The sequence below is a fragment of the Crinia signifera genome, chromosome 2 (assembly GCF_055691185.1).
Source record: "Crinia signifera chromosome 2, ASM5569118v1, whole genome shotgun sequence".
Taxonomy (NCBI): domain Eukaryota; kingdom Metazoa; phylum Chordata; class Amphibia; order Anura; family Myobatrachidae; genus Crinia; species Crinia signifera.
In genome coordinates this window covers 1,972,342-1,991,102 of record NC_139218.1, presented here as the reverse complement: position 1 = coordinate 1,991,102, position 18,761 = coordinate 1,972,342, and the positions used below count along the sequence as shown (strand labels likewise).

At 49.5% G+C, this 18,761-nt stretch overlaps 1 protein-coding gene across 1 annotated transcript in view; it reads right to left on the bottom strand.

Annotated features, from left to right (window-relative positions):
• LOC146060428 (ribosomal RNA processing protein 1 homolog B-like) overlaps positions 1–18,761 on the bottom strand; it is a 52,316-nt gene that overhangs the window by 16,280 nt on the left and 17,275 nt on the right. Inside the window, exons 6-9 of the mRNA XM_083173619.1 lie at positions 10,620–10,776; positions 3,525–3,674; positions 2,850–3,356; positions 1,467–1,703 (exon numbers count right to left, since the gene is read on the bottom strand). Of these exons, the coding sequence (XP_083029745.1) occupies positions 1,467–1,703; positions 2,850–3,356; positions 3,525–3,674; positions 10,620–10,776 (1,051 nt within the window). The remainder of the gene's footprint in view (positions 1–1,466; positions 1,704–2,849; positions 3,357–3,524; positions 3,675–10,619; positions 10,777–18,761) is intronic.

The window sequence follows — 18,761 nt, the reverse complement described above, 5'->3', positions numbered from 1 at the left end:
TATGTTTTGTGCTGTGTTAAGTCCATAGATATAATACTCCTGTGGTATCTGTGATAATCTTGTATAAACTCCAGAGCCTGTTTGTGCTATCAGACATAAGCACTGCAGAGGGTTTCATTGAACCAGCTCGCAGCATTGTCTCACTCTTGAGTGGAATACAACAATTGACAGCAGAAGCGAATACATCATAAACAATGTTGCGGATATGTTACAGAATTAGCAGGATCTGATATCTGATACCAGAGACTGAAAATCCATCTGCGCGGATAACAATTAAACTAGAGACAAACTACACACGGTATCCCCGCATGTGCTGTTTTTAAACACGCACTTTGTTCTTTTTTTATATTTCGCAATTTTTAAGCCATTTAAATAATAAAAGGTTATAAGGGGATTTTGTACTTACTGTTAAATCCTTTTCTCAGACTCCATAGGTGACACTGGAGAGTTACAGTGGGGAATAGAAGGCGACCACAGGGAGCTTGGGCACTTTAGAATAAATTAATAGTGACTAACTCCTCCCCTTCTACTTCCCTCTCCTAGGCAGTCTAGGTATGTGCCCGGAGGGAGCTGGAAGAAAGAAAAAAAAAAACACACTTCCGAGAGGAGGTCAAACATAACATAACAAGTCACACATACACTCACATAGAGTGAAAATATAGTTTGAAGTAGCATTCATAACAGAATGAACCCATCCATAAAAAACTTAGTAAAACTCAGAATTCAGACTAAGTATAACAGTCTCTTAACTTCAGGTAACTGAACCAACCTGAAACCAAACAGTAAAAAGGAGAGACAGCGTCGGGTGGGCGTCCAGTGTCACCTATGGAGTCTGAGAAAAGGATTTAACAGTAAGTACAAAATCCCCTTTTCTCTTTCCTCCACTAGGTGACACTGGAGAGTTACAGTGGGGACGTTTCCTTGAGCTCCCAACACGGGTGGGATGACGCTGAGAGCCCCTTAACACAGAACGGCCAAACCGCGAAGCAGCTGCCGCAAATGTGTCGAACCTGTAAAAGCGGACAAAGGTCTTCTGACCAGACCACGTAGCCGCTCTACATAGATCCTGTATAGAAACTCCACGGGCAGCCGCCCAGGAGGTACCCACCGACCTTGTAGAATGGGCGGATATCGAAGAAGGTGGCACTCTAGAGGAAGCCACATAAGCTTGACGAATTGTCAACCTGATCCACCTGGCCAGGGCCTGCTTAGAAGCGGCCAACCAGGACGCAGAGAGTCATAGAGGACAAACAAAGCATCCGACTTACGTACAGACTCCGTTCTGGCCACGTAAATGCGCAAGGCCCGGACCACGTCTAGCGCCCTAGACTCCTCTGAGTCCTCCCGAAAGGCCGGCACCATAATAGGTTGGTTAATGTGGAATGCCGAGACCACCTTCGGGAGAAAAACACTAGAGGTGCGCAGCTCCGCTCTATCCTCGTGAAAACGCAAGAAGGGTGCCTTACAAGAGAGAGCACTCAGTTCCGACACCCTTCTGGCCGAGGCCAAGGCCAACAGTAAGACAGTCTTCCAAGTGACATATGTTAGGTCCACCTCCTCCATGGGTTCAAACATAGAGGACTGGAGGAAGGCCAGTACCAAGTCCAAGTCCCATGGAGCAGTAGGAGGCCTGAAGGGAGGTTGCAGCCACAACACCCCCTGGAAAGAAAGTCTGTACCTGAGGAAGAAGAAGCTAGCTTCCTCTGGAAAAAAATGGAGAGGGTGGATACTTGAACCTTCAAGGACCCCAGCCGGATTCCTGAGGACAGGCCCTTCTGTAAGAACAGCAGCAACCTGGCCAACTTGAAGTTCACAGGAGAGACCCTCCTGGATTCACACCAGGCCACATAGGCCCTCCAGATGCGATGGTAGTGCACCGAGGTAACCTGCTTTCTAGCCCCTATCATGGTTGGTATTACCGCTTGCGGGATCCCTGCTTTCCTCAAGATGGACCTCTCAACAGCCATGCCGTCAAATGTAGATGTTGTAAGTTGGGACAGGTGAACGGACCCTGTGTTAGCAGGTCGTCGCAGAGAGGTAGGGGCCACGGTTCGTCTACTAACAGGCCTGTTAGAACTGTGTACCACGACCGGCGAGGCCAGTCTGGAGCAATGAACAGCACTGTCACCGACTCCCGTCGGATTCTCTGCAGAACCCAAGGGATGAGAGGCACTGGAGGAAAGATGTAAAGAAACTGATCCGTCCAGGGTGCCGTGAGAGCGTCCACTGCCACCGCCTGTGGATCTCTTGTCCGAGCGCAGTACCGGGGCAACTGGTGGTTGTGTCTGGAGGCCATCATGTCTATCTGCGGACAACCCCACCGATGAGTCAAGGTCTGGAAGACCTGAGGATTCAGACACCCCTCTCCGTGATGGACGTCTCGGCGGCTGAGGTAGTCTGCCTCCCAGTTTTCCACGCCTGGTATGAAAATGGCAGACACGGCCCCTGCGTGCTCCTGCACCCAGCAAAGAATCCTCTTCACCTCTCTCATCGCTGCACGGCTGCAAGTGCCTCCTTGCTTGTTTATGCAAGCCACAGCCATGGCGTTGTCTGACTGCACTCTGATGTCCTTGTTCCGGAGAACGACTTCCGCTTGGAGGGCGGCATAGTATACCGCTCGGAGTTCCAGCACATTGATGGACATCTGTGCTTCCTCCGGGGTCCCTGGAAGTGGAGGCCCAGCGTGACCGCTCCCCAGCCCCTGAGGCTGGCGTCCGTGGTGAGGAGCGTCCAGTTGTGTATGGCGAACCTTCGCCCCTCCTGAAGGTTGCTGGAGTCGAGCCACCACGCCAGTGATGCTCGAGCCTGATGGGAAAGAGAGATTCGCTGATGTAGAAAAAGGTGCGAACCTGTCCACTGGCGGAGCAGACACAGATGAAAGGGGCGAGAACGAAACCGCCCGTACTGCACCGCCTCGAACGTGGCCACCATCCTTCCCAGCAGCCTTGTGCAGAGGAGGACTGAGACCGTCCGATGCTGCAGCACCAGGCGAACCGCTTCCTGCAAGGACAATATCTTGTCCATGGGAAGGAAAACTCTTCTCTGGACCGTGTCCAAGGTCATCCCTAGGAACAGAATCCTCTGCGATGGGGTCAGTTGTGACTTCTGGATGTTGAGCATCCAGCCATGGGACTCCAGAGTCTGACGTGTCAGGTGGATGTTGTGCAGAAGGATTTCCTTGGACGGAGCCTTCAACAGGAGGTCGTCCAAGTAAGGGACAATGGTAACTCCTTGAGCCCTGAGTATCTCCATCATGACAGCCATCACTTTGATAAATACCCGAGGCGCAGAGGAGAGGCCGAATGGAAGGGCTCGGAACTGCAGGTGACAGTTCTGGACAGCAAACGCAGGTATGCCTGGTGAGGAGGCCAGATGGGGATATGCAGGTATGCATCTTTTATGTCGATGGATACGAGAAACTCCCCCGGTTCCAGGCCTGCAATGACTGACTGCAGTGACTCCATCTTGAAGCGAGTGAACCGCAGAAACGGATTGAGCTGCTTTAGGTTCAAGATGGGCCTTACAGAGCCGTCCGGCTCTGGGAACCAGAAAAAGGCTGGAATAGAATCCCTTTGCCTTTTCCGGTTCCGGGACTGGGATAACCACCCCCAGGTCCCTGAGCTTTTGAATGGCGGCCTGCAAGGCCCTGCCTTTTTCTTGAGAAGCTAGCAAACCTGTGGGAAAGAAACGTAGAGGAGGAGGCAACAAGAAATCTATCTGCCACCAGGTCCTTTACCCATGCGTCCTGGCATGACCTGGCCCAAGCCTGATGGTAAAACAGCAGCCGGCCCCCCACCCTGTGTTCCAGACAGGGACTGGGAGAGTCATGCCGAGGGCTTTGAGGTAACCTTTGCATCCAAGATTGAAGCGCTGGCTGAACCTCTGCCTCTTCCTCGGAAGCCTCTGGAACTGGTAGCCGTTCCCCCTAGACCTACCCCTGAATCTGGGGGTGGGCCGAAATGACCGAAAGGACTGCCTCCAGAAGTTGGAAAGGACCTACGTGGGGGAGGGGCTGCTGTAGGCAGGAACTGAGACTTACCCCCCGTAGCCTGTGAGATCATCTTGTCCAGCTCTGGACCAAGAGCGCCTCACCAGCAAAGGGTAATGCTTCCACCGCCTTCTTGGAGTCGGCGTCTGCATTCCACTGTCTCAACCAAAGAGTACGGCGAGCAGAAACTGAGAGAGCAGAAATACGGGCCGCAAAGCATACAAACATCTGAAGAGGCTTCTACCAAGTAACCTGCAGCCTCCCGTATGTGTTCCACTAAGAGCAACATATCACTTGCCCCTGGGTCTAGAGAGGAGGCCACCTGGGATGCCCATACCTCCATGGCCCTATTGACCCAACATCCCACTTGTGCTGGCCTTTGTAAAGGACCAGCGGCCGAATAAATATTCTTCAGGGCACTCTCTAACCGCCTATCAGACACATCTTTAAGGGTAGAGGCTCCCGGAATGGGCAACACTGTCTTTTTGGACAAGCATGATACTGAAGAATCAACAGCAGGTGGCGTTTCACATGACTTCCTAGCATCCTTAGGAAAGGGATAGGCAGTGAAAAACCTCTGGGACACCTGAAACTTTTTGTCTGGGTGTAACCAGGCTTTCTGCAAGTGTTCATCCAGCTCCTCTGAGGCTGGGAAATATGCAGACTGTTTCTGCTTTTTAGCAAACACTGAGGGGCACGCAGCAGGCCTCTCTTCCTCCGTGACATTGAGGGTTAACCGGACTGCTTGTATCAAGTCCTCTAGACCCTGAGAGGGGACATCAGTGTCCTGTAACAGAGGAGCCTCGGGCTCAGCCTCAGGCTCATGAAATTCACCCTCCTCTAGAGCTGGCATGTCATCATCTGTATCATCTAACAGAGGGACCTGAGGAAACATCCTATTAGCAGAAGCCAGTCTAGGGGGAGGGGGTGTAGAGGGGTCTGCTTGTAATGCTCTAGACAGACCCTCAACGGCAGAGGTTAATTCTGCCTGCTGATCCCTGGCTGCATCCCTATCTTGTCTGGCCGAAGATAACTCAGAAGCTGAGAAATCACTACAGGCAACTGGGAAGCCCATACAGGTGTATCCTGCCCCGATGTTGATGGATTGGGGGCTGGGGATGCAGCACATGAGGGACATAAAATGGCGCCCTCCGCGTGTGGCGCAAACTTATTGCTGCACTTCTTGCAAGCAATCTTTTTAGTAGCCCCACCGGCCATCATACACTCATCAATCTTTCACAGAGAAGAGAGAAAGGTGCAAATACCGGACAGGAGAGGAGGTATAGAAAAAAGCAGAGTCTGCCACAAGCCCGATACGCGCACTGTATATAAATATAATCTTGCGCCGGCTAAGGGACCTTTTTGGACTCAGTCCAAGCCGCCCTGACCTCCTATGTCCCGCTGTGACTCACTGAACCAGGGTCACCGGCACTTCACAGACACCTCGAGGGAGCCGCGGATCACGCTGCTGCTTCAATGGCTGCCGCTCCTACAAAGAAGGAGGAAGCGGAAGTGCCCAGCATGCCGCGCTCTACTCCGCTCCTCACTAATGGCGCTGTATTTAAAAGTGCGCTGCCGCGTCTTTTACACTGAATCCCCCGCTAACGGGGGATCAGTGCAATACTTACTCCTGCCTTGGCTGTCGGGTGCGGCGTGCTGACTGGTCCTCGAGGCGCGCTGCGAGCAGCGGCGACGGGACCTCAGGATCTGTGGATCCTGCAGCCAGGTACCGGAGGCAAGCTGCATGCAGCTGCGACCGGACCCGCTGACAGCGCCCTCGTTGCAGGCAGGTAGGGACAGGGGGCTACCTGCCTGTCCTCTTGCTGATTGCAGATCATAATTATATTAAAAAATAAAAAAGCCCAGGAGTGAGCATTGAACGCACCCAGCTCCCGCAGGGCACATGCTAAGACTGGGTAGGAGAGGAAGAAGAAGGGGAGGAGTTAGTCACTGTTAATTTATTCTAAAGTGCCCAAGCTCCCTGTGGTCGCCTTCTATTCCCCACTGTAACTCTCCAGTGTAACTCTCCAGTGTCACATAGTGGAGGAAAGAGAAATTTAATTGTATTCTTCTTGTGGTGCACCATATTCTGACACATATGTTCTGTCTAAACAAATTTATCTACAGTTCTGTGTCCATGGTAGCACACCCCTGGATACTCTTTCAATCTACATAGGAACCCTGTAGGGGTAACTACTCCGCCAGCCCAGCAAAGTAGATGGCACTGTTGCAGTGTGAACTGTAATAAAGCTTGCTGAGATCTTACCGCAGAATAAAACGTGTGGGGTTTATGAGTATAAAGCAATACTCATCTCACTACAGCCTATCATCTGCTGCATTGATATACACAACAACAAGTGAGCTGCTACCCAGAGATCGGCTGGTATAAGAGACGGTGTGACAGCATCAGGAGTATTGAGGAATCTATGAATGAAGGAGATTTACAGAACCTAATGGATACAGGCTTATCAGTTGCCCTTTACTTTGTATCATAGGGACTATCTTCTATAGCCGTTATTTAATATCCATTGAAGCTGGACTATAAGAACCTGCTGATCTGAACATATGATTCAGTAGGTCATTCTTTTTTTTTTTTTTTTTTGAAATTATGTTTATTTAGAACAAGGAATAAGCATTACAACAAGGTAAACATCTAGAGTTTCATATATGGACATGGTGGGGCCATCACAGATGAGCCTGTCACCAGGTCAGAATTTAACATTGGGTTAACGCGTTGGGCCACATAGGTCTTAGCAAGTTAAATATACAGTGCTGAGGGAAATCACATATCTCTCTCCATGGTCTATGCGTTTTCTACGTAATATGTTACTCCAGATTAGCATTGAGTTATCACACATCATACCCTTGTCCTAACTTTTCTAATATTTTCGAACTGGTGGAACATAAATATAACATTGAACAAACTCTATAGGGGGGGGTGGGGAGGAAAGGGAAAGACAGAGGGAAGAGAGGGGGGGGGGGTAGGGGGGGGGGTGTAGCCTTTTAGTCTCTCATTCAACTCTTCATGGGATCATCCTCAAAGAGGGGGGGTTATAGCTAAAGTGCATTCTCAGGTAACTCTAGAAGTTTGCAGATTTCGCTTTTCTGAGCTGGAGGGCGGCTGTTGATAAAGGGGGCCCAGGTCAGGCAGAATTTCACATGGGAAGTAGGAGAAGAGTTTCTCAAGAGGTCATATTTGTCATAGTATAAATATTTGAGGAGTAAGGTTTCTATCTCTGTCACCGTCGGTAGGTGGGGGGTTATCCATGAGTTAAGTATGGCTTTCTTGGCCACTGTGACCAGGAGGGTGAGGATAGGTATGAGTCTAGACGTGGGGGGTGGTATTGGCCATGTTTCGAAATTAGCAAACAGTAGGGGAAGAGGATCAAGGGTTGCTTCGAAATGAAAATTGCATCTTATATATGTTACCACTTTGTTCCAAAATCTCGCTATGTGCCTGCAGGACCAAAAGTTGTGAATGAACGAAGCTTTTGGAGAGCGGCACTTCAAGCATGTACCATCCTCGTCCTCTACGAAAAAGCTTCGTTGATGTTGAGACACGTATGCTCTATGTATAAATTTTATATGGACTTCCTGTAGCACTGACGATTTCAGTGTCCTCAGCGTTTGTTGGTGATGTGAAAACATCTGGTTTAAATCTGTTAATAAAACATTATCTTTCGTCCATGAGTCTATTATTTGTTTATGATATTTGGCTCCTGGAAGGGCCACAATATGGTCATAGAATAGTTTGGGTTTGAACTTACCCTTTTGGAATTTGGCCACAGCTCCGGTTACTATCAACGTAGCAGGCTCAGCTTGTTGAAGTGGAGGGAGGGATCGGGTGTAGTGGCTGAGTTGTAGGAGAGGGAATGTAGAGGAATGTGTGAAGTTAAATAATCTCTGTAGTTCAGTAATAGTGTGAGGGTGCCCTCCTGGGTCAAACACCTGAGAGATGCTTTTTAATCCTTTGTGGATTAAGCGTTAGAAGCCCGTGCAGTCCAGGCTGGGGGGGAATGCGGGGTTGCCCCATAGAGACATCCATGGTGTGTTTAGTGGGGAGAAACCTAGGGCTTTTGTGATTGACCACCAGGCGGAGTGAATGTCTATGAAGAGTTTGTTTTGGGATATCTGTTTGGGTAGTTTCGTTTTGGGAATGTGTAGTAGGGCGTTTGGGGAGAAGGGCGCAAAAAGGGCACAGTCCAAGTCATAATCTGAGTAAGTTCCTGTTTCTGTTAGCCATCCCAATGCGAATCTACATAAGAGGGATTTCGAGTAAAGTTTGAGGTCTGGGATATTTAGGCCTCCCAAATGTTTGGGAGTGTGGAGTTTGTGTAAGGCTATTTTAGCTCTTTTCCCATTCCACAAGAATTTTGTTATTTTGGAGTTTATCTTTTTCACATCAGTGTTAGAGATTTTCATGGGGATCATTTGGAGGACGTATAGGAGTCTGGGGATTATAATTGATTTGATGACCTCCGCTCTTCCCAGCAGAGACAGGGGTAGGTTCACCCATGTTTCCATGGTGTTCGTCATTTGTACTATCAGGGGCTCGAAGTTACAGATGTATAACTTGTCTAGCCGGTCTGGAATTTGGATTCCTAGATATTTTATCTGCGTGGACTGGTGTTTAATCTTATATAGGTCTGAGTCTGCCGGGAAGAGCGGGGGGGGGGCCTTTTAACATTAGGAGTTCGGATTTGGTTATATTAATTTTGTAGCCTGAAAAAGAGCTAAAGTTTCGAATTAATTTGAGGGCCTCAGGTAGGGAGTGTTCAGGGGACGTGAGAAAGAGGAGCATGTCATCAGCGAATAGTGAGACGCGTAGATCAACATTTCCTATTTTGATGCCTCCAAATGTGGGGGTTTGGCGTAGAGCGGTGGCTAGGGGTTCTAATGCTAGAGCAAAAAGTAGGGGGGATAATGGGCAACCTTGTCTAGTTCCGCGTTGTATGGGGAAAGGGTCAGAGAGTAAGCCGTTGCACATTATTCTGGAAGAGGAGTTAGTGTAGAGGGCGTGGATCAGATTGATAAATTTGTCAGGGATAGAAAATTTGCTTAAGGTGTCGAATAGGTGATCCCACAGGACCATGTCGAACGCCTTCTCCGCGTCCAGGGAGAGTATCGCCAGAGAGGCGTCCGACATGGATCCCCGGGCTTTATGTAGGGCTGATAATACCTTCCTGATGTTTGTTGCTGGATTACGGCCGGATATGAAGCCGGTCTGGTCTGGGTGTATCAGTGAAGGCATTAGGAGCTTCAGTCTTTCGGCTAGTATTTTGGTTAATATTTTGTAATCAATATCCAGGAGGGATATGGGTCTATATGAGCCCGGGTCAGACAGGTCTCGGCCTGCTTTCGGGAGAACTTTAATAGTGGCTAGATTGAAGTGGGGGGGGGCGTTGTTGGTGAGCATAATTTGGTTGAACACATCTTTTAATATGGGGGATATTTTTGGAGATAATAATTTATAGTAGTCAGGAGTGTATCCATCTGGGCCGGGGGCTTTCCCAGAATGTAATCCTGCAATAGCTTTTTGACTTCCTCTAGGGTAACGGGGGTAGACAGTGTATCGGCCTCCTGAGAGGTTAAGTGTGGTATGTGTAGGCCTTCCCAGAAGCGTTTGGCTTGGTCAGAGTCTGGGTGTGGGGCAGCATATAAAGCGGAGTAGAAGGAGGTCAAGGTTTGGGCAATTTGCTTATTAGAGATGGTCATGGTGCCATCAGGGCGCTTTAATGGGTGTATTACCGATGGGGCTTGGTGGCCTTTTAAAAGGTTGGATAGGAGTTTGCTCGATTTGTTGCCATATTTGTAAAAACGAGCATTGGAAGCAAAGGTATGTAGGGCTTCTGATTTTACAAATAAGGCTTCAAAGGTCGATTTTGCTTTTTGGTATTCCGTTTTGGTGCTTGGTGATGGGGCGTTTTTATATGTTACATATGCAAGGGATAGTTCTGATTGGGCTTTGGCAAATTCTTGGGCGATTGTCTTCTTTTGAAAAGAGGTATGTGATATGATTGCACCTCTCACTGTGGCCTTAGAGGCCTGCCAGAACAAAGCCGGGTTGGCAGATGCAGTGGGTTGGTTGTGAGAGGCGAAATCATCCCAGGCATTATGTACCACCTCTTTCAGAGAGGAGATACCATAAGATGGGACGGGCATCTCCAGGTAATAACTTCTCTCTTTTCCGGGGCTAAGCGTAATTTAAGCCATATAACTGCATGGTCGGATAAGGCTATGGGTTCAATAAATGAGGTGATTACTGCTGGAAAAGCAGAAGTGGAAAGGAGAATATAATCTATTCGTGATAGGGTTCCAGCAGAGGCGGAGAGGCATGTGAAGTCCTTCTCTGTGGGGTGAAACACCCTCCAGATGTCCATCAGTTGTAGGCTCTCAGCCAGTGCTGGGACCCCTAGTTTAGGTACCGATCTGTGGGTCGGGATTTGTTTGTCTAGGTCAGGGTCAGATATGAGATTAAGGTCACCGCAGAAAATGATTGGTAAGTGAATGTATGGGGTCAGGACCTTAATTAAATTTAGGAAAAACTGTTTAGAATAGGTGTTGGGGGCATAGATATTAAATATGTGGTATTGTGATTGGGCTATGGTGATACGGCAAAGGGTGTATCTACCTTCTGGGTCAGTGAGTAAGGTTTCAGCTGTGATCGGGAGTTGTTTTTTCGCCAGGATTGCCACTCCTCTGGATTTGGAGTTGTAGGAAGCTGAGGAAAGAACCTGCCAGTTGAGCATCCGGAGCTTGGCCGTTTCGGGTTGTGTGAGGTGGGTTTCCTGCAGGCACATAACATCGACATGGATCTTATTAAGATACATTAGTATTCTTTTCCTCTTTTGAGGAGAGTTGATCCCACCCACATTCCAGCTCCCCACTGTCAGAGTAGACATTTGTGGGGGCCGGGTGTGAATGGGATCAAGCCTAACATAGGTATCACATTTTTAGTTAAACAAGCATTGGAATTGGAGACATTATAACTACACCATAACAGGGGAAAAGGAAGGGCCAGGGGGAGGAAGAAGGGGGAGAGGGAAGAACTTATACAATAGACTTCCATAGGAGGAGACCGAGCGTCCTCTTCTTGCATCAGGAGGCTCAGGTTCACAGTAGGGGGTCGTTAAGGTAGCACCCCCACCAAGGCGCTACCTCCACACTGAACAATTTAAGAAATACAATATCTAGCTCTGAGGAGTATTCATTCGCATGAATACTTTTAAACTTTTTAACTTGTCGCCCGCCACAGGCGTGTATAGCAAAGGGAGGGAGGGACGGGGGGGGGGGGGGGGGGGAGTGGGGAGTGGCGTTATTAGAGTATGGCAACAGGGTCAGGGTGTAATACCAGGGGAGGGGAGGGGGGTCTCAGAATGTCACATAAAGATGTTGATTCAACTGTCCCTGATGGGTTCTCTTGGCAATCGGGTATCTTACAGTGATGTCGATCTCTCAGGTGAAGTCTTTCTGGTTTGTCAAGACAAACTGTTCATCTTGGATGTGAAGGGGGGTGTAGATCATAATAGAGTGGACGGGAGGAGAAAGGGTGGGAGTATAGGTGACAGATTAGGTTGGTCATCTCGGTAATGCACCTCACCTATCCACCTCCTTGCGTTGCTTTGTGACTAGGGGGGGGGGAAGGAGGGGGGGGGGGGGGGGTGGGGCGAGAGGTTACGTGTTGCTGAGGGTTGTTGCTCCAGGCAAGTGTCTCTCGGGGGTCTTGAGGTGTAAAGGGATTGGGTGGGTGAGGGGAAGATGATTAATTGAGGGAGTTCTTTCTTGGCAGCTGAATGTTGCATATGAGGGAGTTATTCCAGCTGATGCAGTCACGAATTTTCATCAGCCCAGGTATGATGTGGCCTGGATTCTTCTTCTTGGTCGGTAAGGAAAGCCTCAGCGTCCAGATGAGATGTGAAATATTTATATGAGTTATCCTTAAAGATGCGGAGTCTCGCTGGATATAGCATGGCAAATTTTACACCATCCCTGATTAACTTTGCACATGTGGGGGCGAAGTCTCTCCTTGCCTTGGATAGTTCGGCCGAAAAATCCTGAAAAATCAGGATTTTATGATCCTGCCAAGTGATATCCCTTTGTTTTCTTGATGCTGTCCATATTAGTTCCTTATGCAGGAAATTTAAGGGTTTGAATATCACAGCCCGTGGTTTGGCGCCATCTTGTGGGCGAAGTGAGCCTAATCTATGGGCTCTTTCTATAATGAGGTCCTCACATCTGTCTGCAATTTTTAAGAGGTCAGGGAGAGTCACTCTTATAAAATCAAAAAGATCTTGACCGTGAACTGATTCAGGCAGTCCTATGATTCGCAAGTTACACCTGCGCGAGCGGTTTTCAAAATCTTGGACTTTATTATGCAGGTAGGCTATTTCTTTCTGGGATTGCTTTGCTGCATCTTTCAGCTCAGCTATGTCATTAAAGTTCTCTGCAGCAGTCTGTTCAGTTGTTTGAATTCTGTGCTGCAGTTGTGTAATCTGCCCACTAATGTCTGCTGTGACTTCTTTTAATAGGGGACCTATGGCAGCCCTTATGGCAGCTACCATATCTCCATATGTCACTGGGGCCGTCATGGAGGGCAGTGGGGTGTCAGGAGCGCTGTACTCACTGTGCTGGGCTTCCTTGTCTGTGGCTGGGGAGCCAGGATTGCTGCAGATGGAGGTTTCTTTCTGCTTTGAGAGCGGGGAAGCAGGGGGAGCCGTCCGAGTCCCGGCGTCCGGCGCCATCTTGGATCCCGGGGGCGGCTTCTCCCTGTCTCTTCTCGGGCGATTTGCGGTGCTGGGCATCTGTGTAAGATGGCGTTTCATGCGCCAGGAGGTTCAGGGAGGTGATGGAGGGTGGCGAGCGGGTTTATGTCCCGTTTAGAGCCGCGTTAGTTGCGGCGTGGAGTGCCCGGGCGGAGGAGCTCCTATCTCCCGCTACCTCTTCATGTGGGGCGGAAGCGGAAGTCTCCAGTAGGTCATTCTTAGGGAATTAGGAGAATAGGATTTCTTACATCTGAGTATGTGTGTGTTTGGGAGTTTGCTGGAAAGCATAAATTATTATTATCCCCACATATACCTCAAAGAGAAACAACAAGACGCCGAGACCTAAATAAATGGTCATAGACTGAGTGCATTTGAGACACCCACACAGCAATTGTAAATTCATTGTGTTTGTCCCACCTATTTGTGTGCGTTTATAGTTCGCAGTTTTTTACAATATTAACTAATAAAGGTTATATTTTAGGAGTTTTCTCTCGGTGCACCACATCGTGATAGGATCTTCTCTTTCTTTATATTGGCTCACATCTTAACAGGGAGGTCTGTACAGCCACCCCATCAAAGCCAGATGCCCCAAATCCTGGTGTAGACACGGGCCCTGAGAGAGCAGGTCTGGACGTAGAGGTAAACGGATCAGAAGGGCCACTGAGAGGCCCTACAGATCAGAGAACCAGATCCATCCGGGCCAATGTGGAGCCACAAGGATCAGCTTGCAGATCACTCTCAGGAGGAGCGAGATCGGAGGGAAGAAGTACATCAGAGCAATGGCCACAGGCCTGACAGGGCGTCCACCACACAAGCTCCTGGGTCGTGCATAGGGTGACATTGTAGTTGTAGCGCAATGCCATCAAGTCCACCTTGGGTCTGCTCCAGTGTTGTACCAGCATCCGGAAAACCTCCATTTGCCGGCATCCAGAGTCTGACGTCTCAGGAAGTCCGCTTCCCAGTTGAGGACACCCGGGATAAAGATTGCCGAGAGAGCAGGGATCTTCTTCTCCGCCCATTAAAAGATGTGGGAGGTCTCTATCATGGCAGCCCAACTGCAAGTGCCACCCTGGTGGTTGATATAAGCCACCGGCATCGCATTGTCCAACTGGACTTGTGCAGCGTGACCTCGGAACCGAGGCTCCGCCAATCAAAGGGCCTGGAAGACTGCCCTCAGTTCGAGTTGGACTTCCTGCGCATTACATAGTCCCTGGAATGATTGCTGGCAAGTCACTGCTCCCCACCCACAGAGGCTGGCATCCATTGTGAGGAGAGTTCACTGCGACAAGGAACCTGCTTGGTGCTGTGGGCGGGGCATGCGCACTGTAGCAGCTTGTGCATAAGCTGTCCTGGACATAGTCCTGGAGGGATAGGCCAGAACTACGCGGTATCCACTATATCTGGAAACAGTCGTATTGAGTTAGGTAAAACTGGAGGGGCTATAGGTTCAGGGCCCCCCAGAGCTAGGGCCCTGGTTAGAGACTCCACAGCCGATGTTAGATCGGCCTTTTGGGATCTGGCAGAGGTAACACCGGGGGTTCTGTACAGTTAGCACATATTTATGTACAGTTTCTTATATAGCGCAGCAGATTCTACTGCGCTTTACAATAGTGGACAGTGATAAGACACACTGGGCAACAACAGACAGACTTGGAGGTAGGAGGGCCCTGCTGCAAGCTTACAATCTATAGGGACATAGGAGGGAAACACAAGGACAGGCATCGGTAATAGCATAGCAGTCTCACCAAGTTACAAGTCCAGAGGGGAAGCTATATAATACATAAGTGCCTCAGAGGGTTATGTGTGTGGTATATAAATATGATAGGCTGCCTGAAGAGGTATGTTTTCAGGGAACGCTTGAAAGTTTGGAGGCTAGTGGAGAGTCTTATTGTACGTGGAAGGGCATTCCATAGGATGGGAGCAGCCCGATGAAAGTCCTGTAATAGTGAATGGGAGCTGGTGATCCGTGCAGAAGAGAGACGCAGATCTTGTGCAGAGCGGAGTGGTCGAGATGGGAGATATTTTGTGATAAGTAGAGAGATATATGCTGGTGCAGTATGGTTAATAGCTTTATATGCGAGTAGAAGTGTTTTATATTGAATACGGTAATATACAGGTAACCAATGGAGGGACTGGCAGAGCAGATCAGCAGACAATGAGCATCATAACAGCACCCTCTGTGGTGTAATGTGGTATTACATCTTACATGTCACCTTGTGAGGATACATGAGATATAACCTGTGTAGGTGTGAGGCCCATGCAGGGATGTCCTGCTGGGGAGGTAACACTGGGGGTTCTGTACAGTTGTCACATATAACAGCACCCTCTGTGGTGTAAATGTGGTATTACAGGTCACCTTGTGAGGATACATGAGATATAACCTGTGTAGGGGTGAGGCCCATGCAGGGATGTCCAGCTGGGGAGGTAACACTGGGGTTCTGTACAGTTATCACATATAACAGCACCCTCTGTGGTGTAATGTGGTATTACATGTCACCTTGTGAGGATACATGAGATATAACCTGTGTAGGGGTGAGGCCCATGCAGGGATGTCCAGATGGGGAGGTAACACTGGGGTTCTGTACAGTTATCACATATAACAGCACCCTCTGTGGTGTAAATGTGGTATTACAGGTCACCTTGTGAGGATACATGAGATATAACCTGTGTAGGGGTGAGGCCCATGCAGGGATGTCCAGCTGGGGAGGTAACACTGGGGTTCTGTACAGTTATCACATATAACAGCACCCTCTGTGGTGTAAATGTGGTATTACAGGTCACCTTGTGAGGATACATGAGATATAACCTGTGTAGGTGTGAGACCCATGCAGGGATGTCCTGCTGGGGAGGTAACACTGGGGGTTCTGTACAGTTATCACATAACAGCACCCTCTGTGGTGTAAATGTGGTATTACAGGTCACCTTGTGAGGATACATGAGATATAACCTGTGTAGGTGTGAGACCCATGCAGTGATGTCCTGCTGGGGAGGTAACGCTGGGAGTTCTGTACAGTTAGCACATATAACAGCACCCTCTGTGGTGTAATGTGGTATTACATCTTACATGTCACCTTGTGAGGATACATGAGATATAACCTGTGTAGGGGTGAGGCCCATGCAGGGATGTCCAGCTGGGGAGGTAACACTGGGGTTCTGTACAGTTATCACATAACAGCACCCTATGTGGTGTAAATGTGGTATTACAGGTCACCTTGTGAGGATACATGAGATATAACCTGTGTAGGTGTGAGACCCATGCAGGGATGTCCTGCTGGGGAGGTAACACTGGGGGTTCTGTACAGTTATCACATATAACAGCACCCTCTGTGGTGTAATGTGGTATTACATCTTACATGTCACCTTGTGAGGATACATGAGATATAACCTGTGTAGGTGTGAGACCCATGCAGGGATGTCCAGCTGGGGAGGTAACACCTGGGGTTCTGTACAGTTATCACATATAACAGCACCCTCTGTGGTGTAATGTGGTATTACATGTCACCTTGTGAGGATACATGAGATATAACCTGTGTAGGTGTGAGACCCATGCAGGGATGTCCTGCTGGGGAGGTAACACTGGGGTTCTGTACAGTTATCACATAACAGCACCCTCTGTGGTGTAAATGTGGTATTACAGGTCACCTTGTGAGGATACATGAGATATAACCTGTGTAGGTGTGAGACCCATGCAGGGATGTCCAGCTGGGGAGGTAACACCTGGGGTTCTGTACAGTTATCACATATAACAGCACCCTCTGTGGTGTAAATGTGGTATTACAGGTCACCTTGTGAGGATACATGAGATATAACCTGTGTAGGTGTGAGGCCCATGCAGTGATGTCCTGCTGGGGAGGTAACACTGGGGGTTCTGTACAGTTATCACATATAACAGCACCCTCTGTGGTGTAAATGTGGTATTACAGGTCACCTTGTGAGGATACATGAGATATAACCTGTGTAGGGGTGAGACCCATGCAGGGATGTCCTGCTGGGGAGGTAACACTGGGGGTTCTGTACAGTTATCACATATAACAGCACCCTCTGTGGTGTAAATGTGGTATTACAGGTCACCTTGTGAGGATACATGAGATATAACCTGTGTAGGTGTGAGACCCATGCAGTGATGTCCTGCTGGGGAGGTAACACTGGGGTTCTGTACAGTTATCACATATAACAGCACCCTCTGTGGTGTAAATGTGGTATTACAGGTCACCTTGTGAGGATACATGAGATATAACCTGTGTAGGTGTGAGGCCCATGCAGGGATGTCCTGCTGGGGAGGTAACACCTGGGGTTCTGTACAGTTATCACATAACAGCACCCTCTGTGGTGTAAATGTGGTATTACAGGTCACCTTGTGAGGATACATGAGATATAACCTGTGTAGGTGTGAGGCCCATGCAGTGATGTCCTGCTGGGGAGGTAACGCCGGGGGTTCTGTACAGTTATCACATATAACAGCACCCTCTGTGGTGTAAATGTGGTATTACATCTTACATGTCACCTTGGCCCTTATTCTGGTCGGTGCGGATATATCCGCGTGCGTTCGGCCCGCCGATGTTTTGTGTCTGCGCATGTGCAGAGGCGTCTCTGCGCATGTGCGAGCGGGGTGTACGGCGAAATTCCGCATGATATGTGAACACTCCGAACAGGGGGTGGAGAGGGGCGTGAAGGGCTATTTGGGCTCATTACCATATGCGTACGCCCCGCGTTTCATGGGAGTTCCCATGCAAACGCTGGGCGTACGTATGATAATGCAGCTGTGACGCACGTGTAGGGGGCGGACATATGACATCGCCGGATGTCAGCTGCCCGCCCAGATCTCTGCTTTTGCACGGAAACATGTCCGTGTGGTCTGAGGTTGCGGGAGCTGGTGGACCACTCGGTCCTGCATTCGATGGTCTGCGACCATCGAATGATGGGGGAGGTTCCCTGAGATGGAGGAGGCGTATTCCGTGTAAAATACACGTGCGGTCCGTTCGGCCAGCTTCTTACCGCATACGGATGGAGTTGGCGATCCGTATGGAAGGCGGGGTTTCGCACGCACGGTCCTGGCCGCATAATCGGCTCCGACCGCACCGATCAGAATAAGGGCCCTTGTGAGGTGCCTTTGAGTTACCTCCTGCCATAGTATACCTCCACACAAAACAAAAGGTTAGAAAAGTTAGAGACTGGACAGGATAGTGGTAAGAGTCAGTACTGCGCTTTGGTGTATAACACAGGAGCGCTATGAATACAGCCTCTCGTCCCCACTGTGTTACTCACAGATCCTGGGGTTGTATGTGAAGCTAGCAGCAAACGGATCCCATCTGAGGCCAGTAGCAGCAGATCAGGTCCTGTCCTGTGCACAGACTCCGGAGTACATGTACTACAATGGCCGCCACCTGTGAGCCTACAGCGCTAAGCTCCGCCCCTTTCAAGTGGCCCATCAATCTAGTACCGCCAATTTTCCCAGACTCCCCAGCTAGCAGGGAGCCGGGATATACTTACAACTGCCGTGCTGGCCGGTGGCGGTATGGCTGGAGGACCGCAGCGCGCTCCGGTCACTGAAAGACTGTGGTCTCAGGAGCCGGGGACCCTGGCGCTGGGGTCAGACAGGGGCATACGCTGCCTGTCTGTCCTCAGTGTAAAAGTAGCACACAATAAAACAATAAACATTTCTAGCAGCCCTGGAGAGAGCAAACAGCACCGAGCTGCCGCAGGGCACAATCGCAAATCGGTGAACAAGTGTGATGTGCCAGATGTACGAAGCCTTGAAAAGTGATAAACCACCAACCAATCAGCTTCTACCTGCTATTTCTGTGACATGGAAGTAAGGAGCGGATTGGCTGGTGGTTTTAAAGCTTAGTAAATCTGGCCCTTATACCACTTTTACACCAGAGGTTGGACCCGGGATATTGCGGCTCCAGTCCGGGGCGGGCATGGTGTAAATGGGCTGAAAAAAATTACGCAGGTACTGTTCCCCAAATGTTCAGGGTCGGACACGGGGCTTACCCGGGGCTCAGGGTGCC